Source organism: Ranitomeya variabilis, chromosome 1, assembly GCF_051348905.1.
Source record: "Ranitomeya variabilis isolate aRanVar5 chromosome 1, aRanVar5.hap1, whole genome shotgun sequence".
NCBI classification, from domain to species: Eukaryota; Metazoa; Chordata; class Amphibia; order Anura; family Dendrobatidae; genus Ranitomeya; species Ranitomeya variabilis.
The window spans coordinates 338,574,001-338,590,813 of NC_135232.1; the positions used below are offsets into that span (position 1 = coordinate 338,574,001).

The window sequence follows — 16,813 nt, forward strand, 5'->3', positions numbered from 1 at the left end:
TGCTCCGAGCGACCGCGGATCGTGTGTTCTGGCAATGAAGTTGGAGACCTTGGCATTGAAATGGGATGCCATTAGGTCCACATCCGGGGTTTCCCAGCGGAGACAGATCTGTTGAAAAATTTCGGGATGGAGAGACCACTCTCCCGAGTCTATTCCTTGTCGGCTGAGGAAGTCTGCTTCCCAGTTGTCCACACCCGGAATGTGGACCGCCGAAAGAACCGACCCTGTGTCCTCCGCCCAGCGGAGGATATGTGACACTTCCCGCATCGCCTGGGTACTGCGGGTCCCCCCTTGATGATTCACATATGCCACAGCCGTGGCATTGTCCGACTGTATCCTGATGTGAGAGGCTGCCAGTAAGTGATGGAAGGCCCTCAATGCCAGTAGGATGGCACGAATTTCCAGGATGTTGATGGGCATGGTCGCTTCCGCTGGGGACCATTTGCCCTGTGCCCTGTGGTGTAGGTGCACCGCACCCCAACCCGTCAGGCTCGCGTCGGTGGTCAGGACCTTCCATTGACCTGAGAGAAAGGATTTCCCCTTTGCTAGCGAGGTTGGCTTGAGCCACCAGTGCAGGGACCTCCTGGTTGACGACGTTAGCTGGAACTCCCTGTCGAGAGAAAAGGGATTCCGGTCCCAGGACTTGAGAATGGCTAGTTGGAGAGGTCTGAGGTGAAACTGGGCAAATGGGACAGCTTCTATTGCCGCTGCCATCTTGCCGAGAACTCTCATGGCAAACCGGAGAGATCGAGGGGGTTTGCGGAGGAGGGTGCGAACTGCTAGTCGGAGAGCCAGTGCCTTGTCCTTGGGAAGGAGCACTAGACCCCTGGAGGTGTTGAATAACATTCCCAGGAAGGTCAGGGACTGACTCGGGGTTGGTGATGACTTTTGTAGGTTGATTAACCAGCCCATGCGACTGAGTATCGGTTGTGATTGAGACGCTGAGCTCGCAGTCCTTGAAGGTGGGAGCCTTGATGAGTAGATCGTCCAGGTATGGAACGACTACTATGCCTCTGGAGTGCAGGACGTCCATGGTGGCTGCCATGACCTTGGTGAACACTCTGGGAGCCGTGGCGAGTCCAAAGGGGAGAGCCACGAATTGGTAGTGGTCCTGGCCTATTGCGAACCTGAGAAACCTCTGATGGGCAGGTGCAATGGGTATATGCAGGTATGCGTCTTGTATGTCTATGGAGGCGAGATATTCTCCCTTCTCCATGGACGCAATGATGGACCGAAGGGACTCCATGCGGAAATGACGGACCCGTACATATTTGTTGAGCTGTTTTAGGTCTAGTATGGGCCGTACACTGCCTCCTTTCTTGGGAACTACGAACAGATTGGAGTAGAACCCTCGGAAACGGTCGGTCGTGGGTACCGGTACTATGACTCCTGATTGACAAAGCGAGGAGACCGCTTGGTGGTAGGCTCGAGCCTTGGCTGGCGGTTTTGGGGGGACAGAGAGGAAGAACCGGTCCGGTGGGTTGGAGGTGAAGTCTATTTTGTATCCGGAAGACACTAGTTCCGTGACCCACCTGTCTTCTGTAATAGGCAGCCAGACTTGATGAAAGAGCAAAAGTCGGCCGCCTACTGGTGTGGTGTCTTCCGGAGTCCGTGAGTCATGAGGAGGAGAAGGTCTGAGATTTTCCTCCTCTGGGCTTAGACTGGCCTGCTTTTGACTGCCAGGTCTTGTCCGACCTTTGCGTCGATCGTGAGTTGTCCCTGCGTGGGGAACGGTTACGATTTTGTACTGGACGCGAGACGGACCAGCCGGAGGAATTCCGAAAGGATCGGAATCGAGTTTGGTTACGCTTCTTGTAAGTGCGTTTAGGTTTCAGTTGGGGAAGAGAAGTACTCTTACCCCCAGTGGCGTTGGATATCATAGTGTCCAACTGTTCACCGAAAAGTCTCCCACTGAGGTAGGGGAGGTGCGTGAGGGACTTCTTTGAGGCTGCGTCCGCTTTCCATTCCCGCAGCCAGAGGATACGCCGAATCGTGATGGCGTTTGATGCTATCCCCGCGACTCCCCCTGTGAGAGCTGTTTTTTAAGGATCGCCTTAAACTCTGGGTGGTTAGAAAAAACCTTAGGCGGCTTCAGAGGTCCTTCAAAGGAAATCTGATGTTCTGGGGCCTCTGGTGGCGGATCAGAAATGTCCAGCACCCGATGGATGGACGATATTATGTCCTCAACTAGCGCTGTATTGCTAGGAGGGATTGGGATCAGGGACCCCTCAGTTTCTCTGTCTGAGTCAGAGTCGCAGATGCCTTCCGAATTCTGTGTATCACTGAGGCGTCCCCTGCTGGGTGAGCTGGGGAGGAGGCCTTCTCTGGTTGGGGATTGCGGAGATCTGCATTGTCTGTCCCTGGAATGGGACGGTCTAGATGACCTGGAGCAACGGTGTCTCTCCCTAGAGGGGGATGACCGTGTGCTATGGGATGACGCAGATGGACTTGATCTATGGATCCGATTGCGTCCTGACCTAGACGTGGATGTGCCAGGGGCATCTTGTTCCTGAGTCAAGCTCTCCCGTTGTTGGGTAACGGTCATAGCCGGGGCATGACCCTGCAGAGCCTGAAGCAATGTGGAAGTTAAGTTATCTATAGACTGCGTCATAGATTGCGATAACTGAGTAGCCCATTCCGGTGTGGCATTAGACACCGAGGCATTGGCAGGGGCTTCTTGAGGCTGTGACACAGTAGTTTGTATACAGTTCTGACAATGCGGGTACGTGCTGCTACTGGGGAGAGCGGTCCCGCAGGCTGTGCAGAATGCATAATAGCAGTTCTGCCTGGTTCTCTTAGACCTTGAGCCCGGCATAGTGCACAGAGTGCAGAAGTGCTGCCAGCAGATGGACCTTACAGGGGTAGAGAACCTACAGGGGAGCCTTATAGGTAATATGGATTCACAGCTGAGTAAAGATAACCCAGCTGTGATCTTACCCCACCAGTGTACCCCTAGGTCCAGCGCCGAAAATCCACAGTCCTGTGCCCCCCGGAGACTGGCTGCCTGGTCCTGCAGACCGGGAGATGCAGGGTTAATCTGCAGCCGAAAATGGCTGCAGAGACAGAGGAGAGAGGAGGAGAAGGGGGCGGAGAGCTGGAAAAAGGCGGCAAGGCTATAAAAAACCCGCCCTTTCTGTCTCGATCCGCCCCTTGTATGACACTGTAGAGTGTCATATTTGTCATCCGGGGGGCGGGCCGGGGGGCGGAGAGGAGGCTGCTGCTTCAGCTAGGCCGAAGCCGGGGCCTAAATTAGATGCCTGAGGCCCAGAAGGGCTCCAGGCCGGCGCGAAAGTCCGGGAGGGGGTCGGATCTGAACCGGACCCCTCCGGATTTGAAGGCAGGATGGCGGTGGGGCTATAAGCGGAAGGGGGAGCCCGGCTGGGGTCCCCCTGAGGCAGTATAGAGCTGGTGCTGCGGCAGAGACAGGGACGCAGGGAACCCTGTGTCTGTATGTGCCATGCCTGCCTGCACTCCCCCCGGCCCCAACAGGAGCCCGCAGCTGGGCTGGGGTCCCTGGATGCAGGCGCAGTGTGCTGGCCCATTGCTGGGAGCTGTAGGATGCTGCCTGTACAGGCCTTACCTGAGGTGTCTCAACCTAATACCCCCAGAGGGGGATAGGGAGGGTGCTTTTGTCACACACCTTCAGGGGCCTTTATCCTCGCCTCGACCTCAACCCAGAAACCAAAAGGAATTGGGGAAGGAGGGGGGTCTCGACTTCGAACCAACACCCGAGAGGTTGGGGAAGGAGCAGCATGGGGAATAGCCATCTCAACTTCAACTGGGCACCCCATAATAGGGGGCCGAGGAAGGAGCCATGCCGGGGGTCTCACAGGAGACCCTCTTTTCTTCATCTGTAATCCCGTCGGAAAACGGGAAACGGAGTAAAACGGAGTAAAAATCTTTAGGTGTGCCTCCTTTGCGACACTAAGCAAAAACTGGAGAAGGCTGATGCCGTCCAGGGGTGTATACTGCACAGGAGGAGCCACAGTTAATCTTTTTCAGATTATGCATAGTGTCGCCTCCTAGTGGACAGCAGCATAACACCCATGGTCCTGTGTCCCCCAATGAGGCGACAGAGTAATAAGAGTTATAGCTCTTGGAAAAAGAAAAAAAAAAGTTGGCAGCTGCGTGAAGGGGTAAAAAGGTGTCTAATATTAGATATAGGAAAGATTAATATCTTGGTACCTTGTTAGCCAGTGGATAGAAAAATATTTAGAATTGAGAGTCCTCTTTAGTTGATACCTTTTAAAGGCTAACTGAAAAGATGGTAACAAATTGCAAGCTTTCGAGACTACTCAGGTCTCTTCATCAGGCAAAGACTAAAAGAAATTCTGAAGAATTACATACTTAATATTGCGAAAGAAGAAAAAAAATTTAGGTCTACAGGAAAATTTTGGCGAAAAAAAAAGGTTTTGCAAATTTTGTTAAATGAGAAATTGCTGGTCAACTTTTAACCTTTAGGCTATGTTCACACGCTGCGGTTTTTGCTGCGGATCCGCAGCGGATTTGCAGCTGCGGATCCGCAGCCGGTTTCCATGCAGGGTACAGTACAATGTTACCCTATGGAAAACAAAAACCGCTGTGCCCACTTTGCTTTTTTCCACTAGAAAATCAGCGCGGATTTTCTGCGGAAAAAAATAATTAGCATGTCAATTCTTTCTGCGGATTCCGCAACGGTTTTCCACCTGCACCAATAGGAAACTGCAGTTGGAAACCCGCAGTGGAATCCGCAGAAGAAACCGCACAAAAACCCGCAGGGAAAACCACCGCGGTTTTTAACTGCGGGTTTTCCAAACCCGCAGCTGAAAAATCCGCAGCAAAAAAAGGATAGTGTGAACAAGCCCTTATAGCTTCCTAACAAAATAAAAAAAACTTCAACAATTGTGTTGATTGTAAAGTAGACATGTGGGAAATGTTTATTAACTATTTTGTACAATATGACTGATTTAAGGCATAAAAATTAAAAGTTTGAAGATTGCGAAATATTTGCGTAATCTGTTTTCACAAATAAATGCAAGTCAAATCAAAGAAAATGTTACCACCATCGTGAAGTACAATATGTCACGAGAAAGTCTCAGCATCAGTGGGATCCGTTGAAGAGTTCCAGAGTTAGAACCTCAAAGTGACAGTGGTCAGAATTGTAAAAATTGGCATGGTCAGAAAGGTGAAAACAGGTTTCAGGGTGAAGGTTAAAAATGTTGATAATATTTTATATAATGTTTGTATTCCTTCAATAATATGCTGTTACCTACTTTCTCCTCAGTGGGCAGTCTTTCATGAAGTGCCCAATTTTGCCACAAATGCGGCAACATCTGTCATTTGGAGCAACTTCTCCTTCAGTCAAGACATCTGGATCAAAGAAGTATTCCTACAATGAAATTAGGAAAAAAAAAAAAAAAAACCCATCATGATAGATATGCAAGTCACACTGATCTTGCAGGTACAGCAACTAAAGAGGACATCAGTAGCAAGGGTGTAGCTGATACAGAGCGTTCCCAGCAGTTTGACACTGCTTTTGCCACAGCAATAATGGGGTGAAAGTTGTTTGACAAAAGGAGGGAGGTGACTTTAGGAAGGGTCTGAAGAGGTGTATCAGCATTATGTTGATATGCATAGCACTGCAATACAGAAAAACTGCACTGTGTTTGTCTATAAAGCACTGTAAAATTAATGGTGCTATAAAATAAAGCTTTACAGCAAATCAAGGTTGTGACATTCAAGGACACAAAACCCCCCAAAAAAGTGTAAACAAATGCAAAAAAAAAAACTTTAAAAAAGCGTAAAATTTTGAGTATAATAGCATGTTGCTAGATACTGCCAACTCCTGCTTGACATGCAATTGTAGCTCCTGTCTGCAGGTGATCCACGACTTAATCTTGACGGGCATCAAAGTGTACACTTCAATAAATCATAAAGTCAGATTTCAAATCTAAACACCAGAGAGATATCTACATCTATAATAAAGTGCGTACAGTACATTTTTTGAGTCAGGCTGTGTACCTACGATCAGGAATACCAGTGTGTTGGGTGCAGTGCATAGGCGTTGCGTTCTGCATTAGAAGACAGTGGATGGGATTTATAGAAACCCTATGGGTAAACTTGCCCACAGTGCGGATTTACAAGACACAGTATGTCATTTTCTGTAGCTGAGACAATAGTCTCCGCTGCGGATTTTGACCACTCGAATGTTATTACATGTCAGTGATAGCCGCTAAATCACCAAAGATCGGTGCTGGACACAATAGGCAGGGACATGGCAATTACCTGCCTACAAGTTCTTATGCCCATAGAAAAAAGATATGTTATAGGGGTTATCCAGAACTATTTATATGACGCTACAACTATGGATTACCATTTTGGATGGATATTCCTTGGGGATTCCCTTTATTGGAGTGCCAAACACACGTCTCCCATTGATAAAAGCCTTCATTATAAAATTTGTCACTGATGGGTAAAAAAAATAAAATAAAATTAACTTTATAATCAATAGATCACAATACAGTAACATGCTGACATTTTAAAGAACTTACTCTTCCTGGATAATCCAGCTCCAAGGTTGTGAGTCAAGTCAAATGGATCTATTTTTATAAATGAAAACATACAAATTACATAGATCAGTATGTTGCATTTAAAATAGAAGATGTGACCGATTAACCATCAGTGAACAGTTATGTCACACAGCTTGTTTAATGTAACGTTTTCATGAATATTCAGTGTATAAAAATTAAAATGAAGATGCAGAAGTTTCCATATTTAGGATTGCTCAAATCGCTTTGCTTATTTTGTAATACTACTAAGGATGCTGCCTTATGGCATAGTGCATAACATTAAATAGCAATGTGAAACACATGTACCTTCTATGACAATATACTTGGATGTCCACTGCTTTTTAAAAGTTGTTAGCAAGCTTTTTTTTCTGATTGAGATGACATGTTCTTTAAAATCAAAGTCTTCAGTGTAAAAGCGCAGGAGGCCCAGCCATAGTTCGCCAACGGATTCCTTATTTTTCCCATATTCTGGCCAGTACTTTGCCTAAAATTCAATGTTTGTTTTAAGTTTCTACTATCCAGCACAATTTTAAAAATGTAACAGTCATTTGTAAGGTTACCAAGGGCAGCAAAGTGTAGATGATCAGTAGGGATGAACATCCCCAGATTGACTTATCGCTCAATGCAAGCAGCTTCTGCAGGAGTGTGCGCATAAAGTGTACTGACCCCACTCAGTTTCTATCGAGCCTGTACATAACTGAGCACAGCTCATACATGAGCATCCCTGTCCAGAGCGTTTTTTGAGCCATTGGGGCAAGGCGATGATGGAGATTAGTGCTGAGAAATTGCATACCTGCTGATCAGCAACACTTTGCTGGCCCTGTAAGAGTCAAACTTATTAAACTTATTACTCTTTGAACTAGAAAAAAAAAATGCAGCAAGTGTAAAATTAAGCCTTATTCTCACTGCTTGCTACGATATCTAAATCGGGTAGGATAATTTGTTCCCACTCAGGTATCGGACGCCTACAACAGAAAAACATGGCTATTTTTGCTGCATGTAACTTGTCTTAGGCTATGTGCACACGTTGCGGAATTGCCACGGAAATTTCCGCAGCAATTCTGCAACTCCCTGCCGCGTGAAAAACACATGTGGAATTGGCATGCCCGCTAAAACACTAGCATTTTGCAAGCGTAATTAGCATTCTGCAAGCTAGCATTTTCCAAGCGATCGGTAGCATCGCTTGGAAAAATGATTGACAGGTTAGTCACACTTGTCAAACATAGTGTTTGACAAGTGTGACCAACTTTTTACTATTGATGCTGTCTATGCAGCATCAATAGTAAAAAGTTATGTTAAAAAAATCATGATATTCTCACCTTCCGGCGGCCCCGCAGCCTTCCCGATCCTTGCGATGCTCCCGGCAGCTCCCATTCCCAGTGATGCCTCGCGACAATGACCCCAGATAACAGCGGTCTCGCGTGATGCTATGTCATCACAGGTCATTGTCGCAAGGTATCACTGGGAACGGGAGCATCGCTAAGGCCTGGGCAGGATTCGGGGGCCGCCGAAAGGAGAGTATAACTATTTTTTATTTTCTTTCTTTTTGGGTCCTGGAGGAGAGTCTTCTCTCCTCCACCCTGGGTACCATCCGCACATGATCCGCTTACTTTGGTAGACATAGCCCCTTGCAGGAAGCAAGTGGATCAATGAATTCCTATGTGTGTGGAATCGCTGCGATTTCACACAAAGAATGAGCATGCTGCTTATTTTTCCGCGATGCGTTTCCGCTGCGGAAAGATATGCAGCATTAGCACAGCATTGCGGAATCCCATTGAATTCAATGGGCTGTGTTGGGTATGCGTTTTCGCAGCGAAAAATCGCAGCAAAAACCGTATACAATCTGCAATGTGTGCACATAGCTTAAAAGTATGGTGTTAAATTGTGGTTGGCATTTAGTCAGCCAGCCAACAGATGCCAGAAGGTAAAAAATAATATTTGGCACTGTATTGTATTGTTACTACGTGTCAAAGGGAATTTACCCTAACTACTTTCGTTACACAGGAAGCATTTTTTTTCTTTTTTTAACAATGGGCATAAGCTTAGCTTTTCAGAACATGCTTACCAGATCGCCTATCTGGGAAAAGAAATACACATTCCAGCCATCAACCAGGATTTCAGGCTTACAGTCATTAATGTAGATCTAAAATTAAAAAAAAACAAAAAAAAAAAAAACACATCATGCTTTATAAAAGTGGTTGAAAATGTTGTTCTGAAAGTGATTCATGACTTTGTAATTCCAGTATGAAAAGTAAGGGTATGTACACACGCTGCGGATCCAGTGGTTGACGCTGCGGATCTGCAGCTGTTTTCCATGAGTTTACAGTACCATGAAAACCCATGAAACACAAAATCCACAGTGCACATGCTGCGAAAAAAACGCGTGGAAACGCTGCGGTTTACATTCCGCAGCATGTCAATTCTTTGTGCGGATTCCGCTGCGGTTTACACCTGCTCCATAATCGGAATCCACAGGTGTAAAACCGCAGGTGGAATCCGCACTAAAACCGTGGTAAATCCGCAGGTAAACTGCACTGCGGATTACCTGTGGATTTACAAAAACAGGTGTGGAAAAATCCGCAGACATCCCACCTACGTCTGAGGGCAGAAGAAAGTTTTTTTCATATTCCTTTATAGTAACGTAGTTTGAGCCAGAAGATTTACCCTTCACAAATAGTGAATTATCTAAGGGTATGTGCACATGTTCAGTATTTGCAGCAGAAATGTCTGCTGCAAGTAGATTTGTTGGCTGGAAAAAACAGCATAATATATTCATTTTTCCCATTCATTTTTATGGGTGAAACCTGCTGCAAGTAAAATAAAGAAGAAAAAAAAAAAAGTAACGAGGGCATGAAACTTCAAGAAACTTATTCACTTTGGAGTAAAACTGTTTAGGTCGCAACAAAATTAGGCAAACAAAAAAACAACAAAAATAAAAACAAGATGCAACAGGCCCTTACAAGAGCATGGCCTTAAATTTTAGCTTGATAGTGATCCCTCCATGATTTTTAACAGAGAATATTATATTTCCACTAAAGTTGGTGCAAATCTTCACACATTCCATTGATCATGCACAGTGGTCTGTCGGCACTGCATGGGAAAGGGAGTAACGCATCCACTCTTTAGATTAGCTGGCCTGGCGCAACGTACTTTACATCATGGCAGGCCAGCCAATCAAAATAAGAGCTGTGGATGCTGGCAGACTAAAGGCAGGACTAATGCTCCCATGCAGCGGCCATGGAGCACTGTCACAGCCGATGGCATGGGACATAAGCAATTCTCACCAGGTACATTACTGGAATAAGCACAGGATGGGGGACATGCATACATGAGAGGGTGAACACGCATGTCTTAACAGAATCTGGAACGCTACAAGGGCCCATACATCTGAGGAGCATGTAGGAGGGGGTCCAGGTCCAAATTTTGCACAGGAGCCCATCAGACTCTAGTTATGCCACTGTGTGCATGTGTAAAATTACATACATACATACATACATACATCTAGCGGTTTCCAGCCAGCTAACGCTCGGCACGCTCATTGCTATCTAATTAACGCTGCTGGTGATTAAACTAAAGTAAATAATGACAACAATCGTACGATTTAGTCGATATTGTTGTTGTCGATCAGCTACTGCATCGTTGTCCGGATTTTCCTGTGGCCTGTGAGATGGACCTGGCGACTCTTCTTGGCTCATTTTGTTTTGGAGAATGCGGATGCAATTAAATGTACGTTTACCTTGGCTGAAGTGGTTGAATTACATAGAAAGGAAGTGCTGTGTGTGGTAATGTGGGGGGACGGAGCCTCGTGTGGTAATGTGGGGGGACGGAGCCTCGTGTGGTAATGTGGGGGGACGGAGCCTCGTGTGGTAATGTGGGGGGACGGAGCCTCGTGTGGTAATGTGGGGGGACGGAGCCTCGTGTGGTAATGTGGGGGGACGGAGCCTCGTGTGGTAATGTGGGGGGACGGAGCCTCGTGTGGTAATGTGGGGGGACGGAGCCTCGTGTGGTAATGTGGGGGGACGGAGCCTCGTGTGGTAATGTGGGGGGACAGAGCCTCGTGTGGTAATGTGGTGGGGGGCGGGATTGTGTGTGGTAATGTGGTGGGGGCGGGATTATGTGTAATAATGGGGTGGGGGCGGGATTATGTGTGGTGATGTGTGGGGGCGGAGCTACTGTGCAGGGGTGGGATTAGCGAGTAATTACGAAGATAGATATATAGATCGATAGATTATATAAAATCTATATCTATATATATATATATATCTATATATATATATATATATATATATATATATATATATATATATATATATATATATATATATATATATATATATATATATCTATATATATATATATATATATCTATATCTATATCTATATCTATATATATATATATATATATATAATCTAAGTGACACTCACTTTAGTTTCAACAAGTTTTTATTTTCAAGATAAATCCAGAATGCTTTACAACAAAATCCCACGCAGGGGAGTATACTTAAATATTATCAAAATTCAGAATAACTTTCATGGTATTTAAACAATACAAATAAACACATAGACAAAGACAGGTAAATGGAAAGAACAAGAAGGAAGGGGGGGGGGGGGGGCATAAGAGATCCATAACTGCATCATAGTGGTACCAATTAATCAATCAATGGTCAGGTATAAGGAGCGAGTCCAATAGAAACCATCAGATATTAGATTAGCCTCATAGAGATAATGTTAAAGCCTGATCAAGATTACTGTTAGAATTCCTTTCAATCCACGGTCTCCACACTTTATAATATGACTCCCAGGAGTCCTCTCTTGTAGCTTGTATTCGTTCACATAGCATGATAGTATTCATCTTGTCAATTACTGGGGAGAGAGATAGGGTAGCTGTTTTCCATTTCGCTGCAATGTGCAGCTTAGCAGCAAGAAATAGTTGATTAACTAAATTATGGAGCTTGTTGGAGAAGCCCGGGTATCTGGCCCCCAGTAGGAACACTGTTTCTTCTAACTGGATCGCCCCACCATACAGCTCCTCTACAATAGATTTGATTTTTGACCAAAAGGCGGACACGACCGGGCAATCCCACCACGTATGCCTCAGATCTCCCAGGGCACCACACCCTCTGAAACACCGATCCGATATGTTTGAGAAGATAGCATGTAGCTTGCTCGGGACTAGATATGTTCTATGTAGAAGTTTGATAGACGTCTCAACTATAGAAGTCTGGAGACTGCCCTTAGTGAGGGAGCAACAACATTTTTGCCAATCAGATGGGGACATTATCTTATTGAAGTCATTTTCCCACTGTATCATATATTTAAGTTTTACATCTTCTGGTATTGCATTTAGGTTCGAATAAATTAAAGAGATAGCTCCCCCGCCCAGTGGGTCACTTAAGCATATTTGTTCATAACCCGATGGGCGGTGGGTGGTACCATGTCCCAGTATCTGTTCAGCGAAATGAAAAATTTGGATGATACGCAATATTTCAGAGCTTGGTGGAGAGTATTTTTGGATGAACTCAAGCTTGGTAAGTAGAGTGTTAAATGGTGAGGTAAGCTGTTTAAGGGTAATTAAACCCCTAGATGTCCACCAACTGAAAGGGCGAGGATCCAACCCTGGGGAGAAAGCTGGATTGTGAAAAATATGTGTCATTAAGGAGGACCTGGATTGTAGGGAGTGTTTAAATCTCTCCTTCCTCCACAGCATCAGGGAGTGTGCTGTAAAAGGGGCTGACTTATGAATCCCTTTCGGGAGTCTCTGCAACGTCCACATGAGGCCAGGAAGGGTGAATGGGGATAGGAGGTGAGATTCGAGATTCACCCATCTGGGAGTGCTGTGTTTGTCCGCATTAGCACTTATTAGCTGGGCCGCTCTATAATATAAGATGAAGTTGGGTAGGGACAGACCTCCCCGTCTTCTGTTAATAAACATAGTCTTAAGCCTTATTCTAGGCCTCTTCCCCTGCCATATGAATTTAGAAATCATGTTGTGAATATCTAGCAACGTTTTGGCAGGGAGAGGAATGGGCAGGGATCGAAAGACATACAGAAATCGTGGTAAGGAAACCATCTTAATGGCATGGAGTCTAGCCAACCAGGATAAGGGCATGGACGACCATCTGGCAAGGTCCGATTTGAGGTTAGAAATTAAGGGAGCATAGTTCCATTTAAATAAAGCCGACCTATGGGAAGTTAAATTTATGCCGAGATAGGTTAAGTATTGCTCATTCCTGGTAAATTTGAATTGCGCTGTTATGTTGTTTTGTGTATCCCTGGGAGTGTTAATAAACAGGGCTTCGGATTTATCTACGTTAATCTTGAGGCCTGAGACCACTTCAAATTCATGGAGAGCGACAAAAAGATTTGGGAGTGTAATTATGGGATTGACTAAGGACAAAAGCAGATCATCTGCAAAAAGGCTAGCCTTGTAGTGGTCACCTCTGATTGTAGGTCCATTAATGTTAGGGTTGGTTCTGATAGCTTCCGCTAATGGTTCCATGGCTAGGGCGAATAGAGCTGGGGAGAGCGGGCATCCTTGCCTGGTGCCACGTTGGATGTTAATAGGGGTAGGCTGGTTTGAGGGTAACTTTAGATAGGCCGTGGGGTGGTCGTACAGGAGTCTAAGGCAGGAGGTGAAACCACTCGGAAAGCCAAATTTCGCAAGGACTTCGAACAAGTACGACCACGACACCGAATCAAAGGCTTTCTCTATATCGAGTGCTAACAAGAGTAAGGACTGTTTGGAGTGATTAGCTAAATGTATTAAATTAAGGTTCCTCCTAATATTGTCTGGGCCCTGTCTTCTGGGAATGAACCCCACTTGATCCCGGTGAATTAGGGTAGGCAGTATTTTATTTATTCTGGCCGTGATTATAGATGTAAAAATTTTTAAGTCTATGTTTAGCAGTGAGATAGGCCTGTAGTTTTTGGGGTAAAGGTGATCTTTCTTCGGTTTTGGAATCACAGTGACGTGGGCAACGTAAAATTCGGATGGCATTTGGGCTCCGTTTAGTAAAGCATTACAAAAGCTTTGTATATAAGGTATAAGTATGCTGTCAAATTTTTTATAATACTGCGCGGTGAGCCCATCAGTTCCCGGAGCCTTATTTTTTTTCAAATTTTTGATCGTTGCCTTTATTTCTTCAGAGTCGATTGGCGCTTGAAGATGTGCCATATCAGAATTTGGGACTTTAGGTAATGTCAGGTCTTTGAGGAAATTCTGGATGCGAGTTGGAGAAGGAGGCCGTGGGAGAGAGTAGAGATTTTGATAAAATTGCTGAAACGTTTTATATATTGCATCAGGGTGGGCAGTGATACGGCCTGAAGGATCTTTGATATGGGGGATATTATTCAGGAGCTCTCTACTCTTAAGTTTACGGGCCAACATGCTGCTTGGTTTGTTTGCATATTTGTGAAAAGTGGATTTCGTCCAAGCCAGGGCTCTTTCTGATCTGTTTGTTAAAATGGTATTGAGTTGTAATTTAGTTTCACGAATTTTCTTAATTAGATAAAGTGAGGGGAGGTTTTGGTTTGCCTGTTCTAATTTTGAGAGTTTATTTTCTAATTGTAATTGTAGCTCAGACCTTTGCTTTTTTTTGCTAGAGGCAATTTTAATTAGCGTCCCTGTTATAAATTTTTTGTGTGCCATCCACACATTTCCCGGGGACACCTCTGCAGTATTGTTGGTTTGGAAATATAGATTCAGTTCGTCCTTTATGGTAGATAAAACCGATGGGTCTACTAGTAGGGATTCATTTAGTCTCCACCTGAAGAGTCTAGAAGAGGTAATGGCAAAGTTAAATGCAGATAGGACCGCATCGTGGTCTGACCAAGACGATACGATATGCCGGGAGAATAAAACCGAGGGAAGGGTTCTGGAGGATGTGAGATGTAGGTCAATTCTGGAATAGGACTTTTGTGCAGGTGAAAAGTAAGTATATCCCCTCTGAGGGCCATTTTGCTCTCGCCAGATATCGGCCAGACAATTTACTTTCAGCATTTGTAGAATCTTTTTCCTGTCTATTTTTGATATGTCAACTCGATTTAGTGAGCTGCTGTCAAGCGACGGGCTGAGAGTGAGATTAAAGTCGCCACACCAGATAAGGTGATGGTATGAGAATGAGGCCAATTTTGATAAGATTAAACGCATGACCCGAGTCTGAGTGGCCGTTGGCAGGTAACTATTAACAATGCATATATTTAGACCCTGTAGGGTTCCCATCAAGATAATGAATCTGCCCTCAGAGTCGGAATACGTGTTGGTGGGTTGGAATGGAAAGCTGTTTTTAATTAGAATAGCCACACCCCTTGTTTTGCGGTCCCAGGTTGAAAGGAAAAATTTTGAATAATGTGCGTCCAGGAATTTGGGTTGGGATGAGTTGGAAAAATGGGTTTCCTGAATGCAGATTACATCCGGATTGTGCTTCTGATAATCGAGGAAGGCCTTTTTACGTTTTACAGGTGAGTTAAAGCCCCTAACATTATGGGAGAGCACTCTACACATGTTTGGTTAAATGAGTACTGCTAGAAGAATGCAAACCATCACCTCCCACCTGACCTCGGCCTACAAATTCACCATCACAGCCATAATCTCTATGTGGGAACAGAGGGAAAGAGAAACAAGGGGAGGACGTCGACAGAACAGAACAAAAGTTTTCCAAAGGGCATTGAGCCCACAAAGTATGGCGATCTGGGGTCCCATATTAAAAAGGACGCCAAAAATCGCCAGGGTTGGGCAGCATGGTACAACCCTTAGGACCCCAACCCTTGAATCATATAAAGTTGACTGTATAATAAGGGGAGAGAGGAGGAGAGAAGGGGCGGGTGAAAGGGATGGGAGAGAAGAGAAAGAAAAAAAAAAAAAAAAAAAGGGGGGAGAGGGGAGGAGGGAGAAGGAAGGGGGGGGAGGAGCGGGAGGGGGGAGAGGGGAGGAGGGAGAGGGAGAAGGGGGGGGAGGGGAAGGGGGAGGGGAAGGGGGGAGGGGAAGGGGGGAAGGGAAGGGGGGAAGGGGAAGGAAAAAAGAAAAAAGAAAAAAAAAAAAAAAAAAAAGGGGGGGGGGGGGGGGGGAGGAGAAGGGAACTAGATAATGCATTAGCAGGTAATACAACAACTGTAGATAGACCGAACATTAACTGCTAGGTAGTTAACCTAAATCCAGAGTGACACTCACTTTAAACTCATCTTGTGCCTCATTTACACAGAGCAGATTTTTAAGCCAAAAACAAGGGAAAACTGACTTATCTAGTAGTCATATTTCTCATCTGTAGATAATGGCCACACAGTAGTGCCGGACCAACTATAGCAGATGTTTCAGGTCAAGAATACGCACAAATCTGGATTTACCTCCTGGAGAACAGGGATAACAGGTGGATTCCTCTGCTGAAGGAAGTACAGCACCATAAGTGTGTATGCGTATGAAGAAAGGCTACCACGAGAAGCATCTCCGATGTCGCACATCTTGAGAAAACAGGACACTTTATAAGACTTGAAACATAGATGATCATATGGTAGGCAAAGTTTTTTTTTTTTTTTTTTTTGTAATCAGGGACTGTACCTTGGTGAAGACTTTCATAATATAACAGAGATACTTGACTCTTGAATCAATTGCAGCATACGATGCTAAAAGAAGAGTGTTATGAAGAGCCTGCAAAACAAAAGCAAAGTTTGGTTGTAATTTGTAGGATAGATCTTGCCTTTTCTAGAATGATGGAAGGACTAGACAGCTCTTGTAATTCATCCATTAAAAAGGAGTTTAACAAAAACACGCCTATCAAAGGATCGCTGTCTCACATTTATCCCTTCTATAGAACAGTGGCTTCTAATCTGATGCTTGAGTAGTCACCTTACTGCTGCAGGGAAAATGAAGATCTTGGGTACTTGCTGTAAAATCTTTCACAGAGCCTTCCCTCACAGGAAACCATGGGTGTATGCTGCTGCCACTAAGGCCAAGTTCGGAGCTTTGCGGAGGGCTGCATACGTCCTTTGCTAAGCCCCACCTACTTCTGCATGCATCCTGCGTACCCATCTTTAACATTGGGTACCCAGGACATGCAGACGAGTCAGTTTGACGTGCTAGACGTCCACACAAAAGGCAACTTGTTGCATTCCAGTGCGGTCAGCAGGCGCGTCAAAACAACGCATCCGAACAAATCCGCATGTCCTGCGTACTCAATGTTAAAGATAGGTACGCAGGACGCATACAGAAGTATGCGGAAGTAGGCTGGGCTTAGTGGAGGATGTACGCAGCCGTACGCAAAGCCCCCAAA

The 16,813-nt window shown here is 45.2% G+C and overlaps 1 protein-coding gene across 1 annotated transcript in view; it reads right to left on the minus strand.

Moving 5' to 3' along the window:
* The window catches only part of TUT7 (terminal uridylyl transferase 7), a 115,706-nt gene that overhangs the window by 8,048 nt on the left and 90,845 nt on the right, over positions 1–16,813 (minus strand). The window contains exons 19-25 of the mRNA XM_077299541.1: positions 16,102–16,191; positions 15,891–16,004; positions 8,614–8,691; positions 6,855–7,032; positions 6,531–6,578; positions 6,353–6,444; positions 5,253–5,368 (exon numbers count right to left, since the gene is read on the minus strand). Coding sequence (XP_077155656.1) covers positions 5,253–5,368; positions 6,353–6,444; positions 6,531–6,578; positions 6,855–7,032; positions 8,614–8,691; positions 15,891–16,004; positions 16,102–16,191 — 716 coding nt within the window. The remainder of the gene's footprint in view (positions 1–5,252; positions 5,369–6,352; positions 6,445–6,530; positions 6,579–6,854; positions 7,033–8,613; positions 8,692–15,890; positions 16,005–16,101; positions 16,192–16,813) is intronic.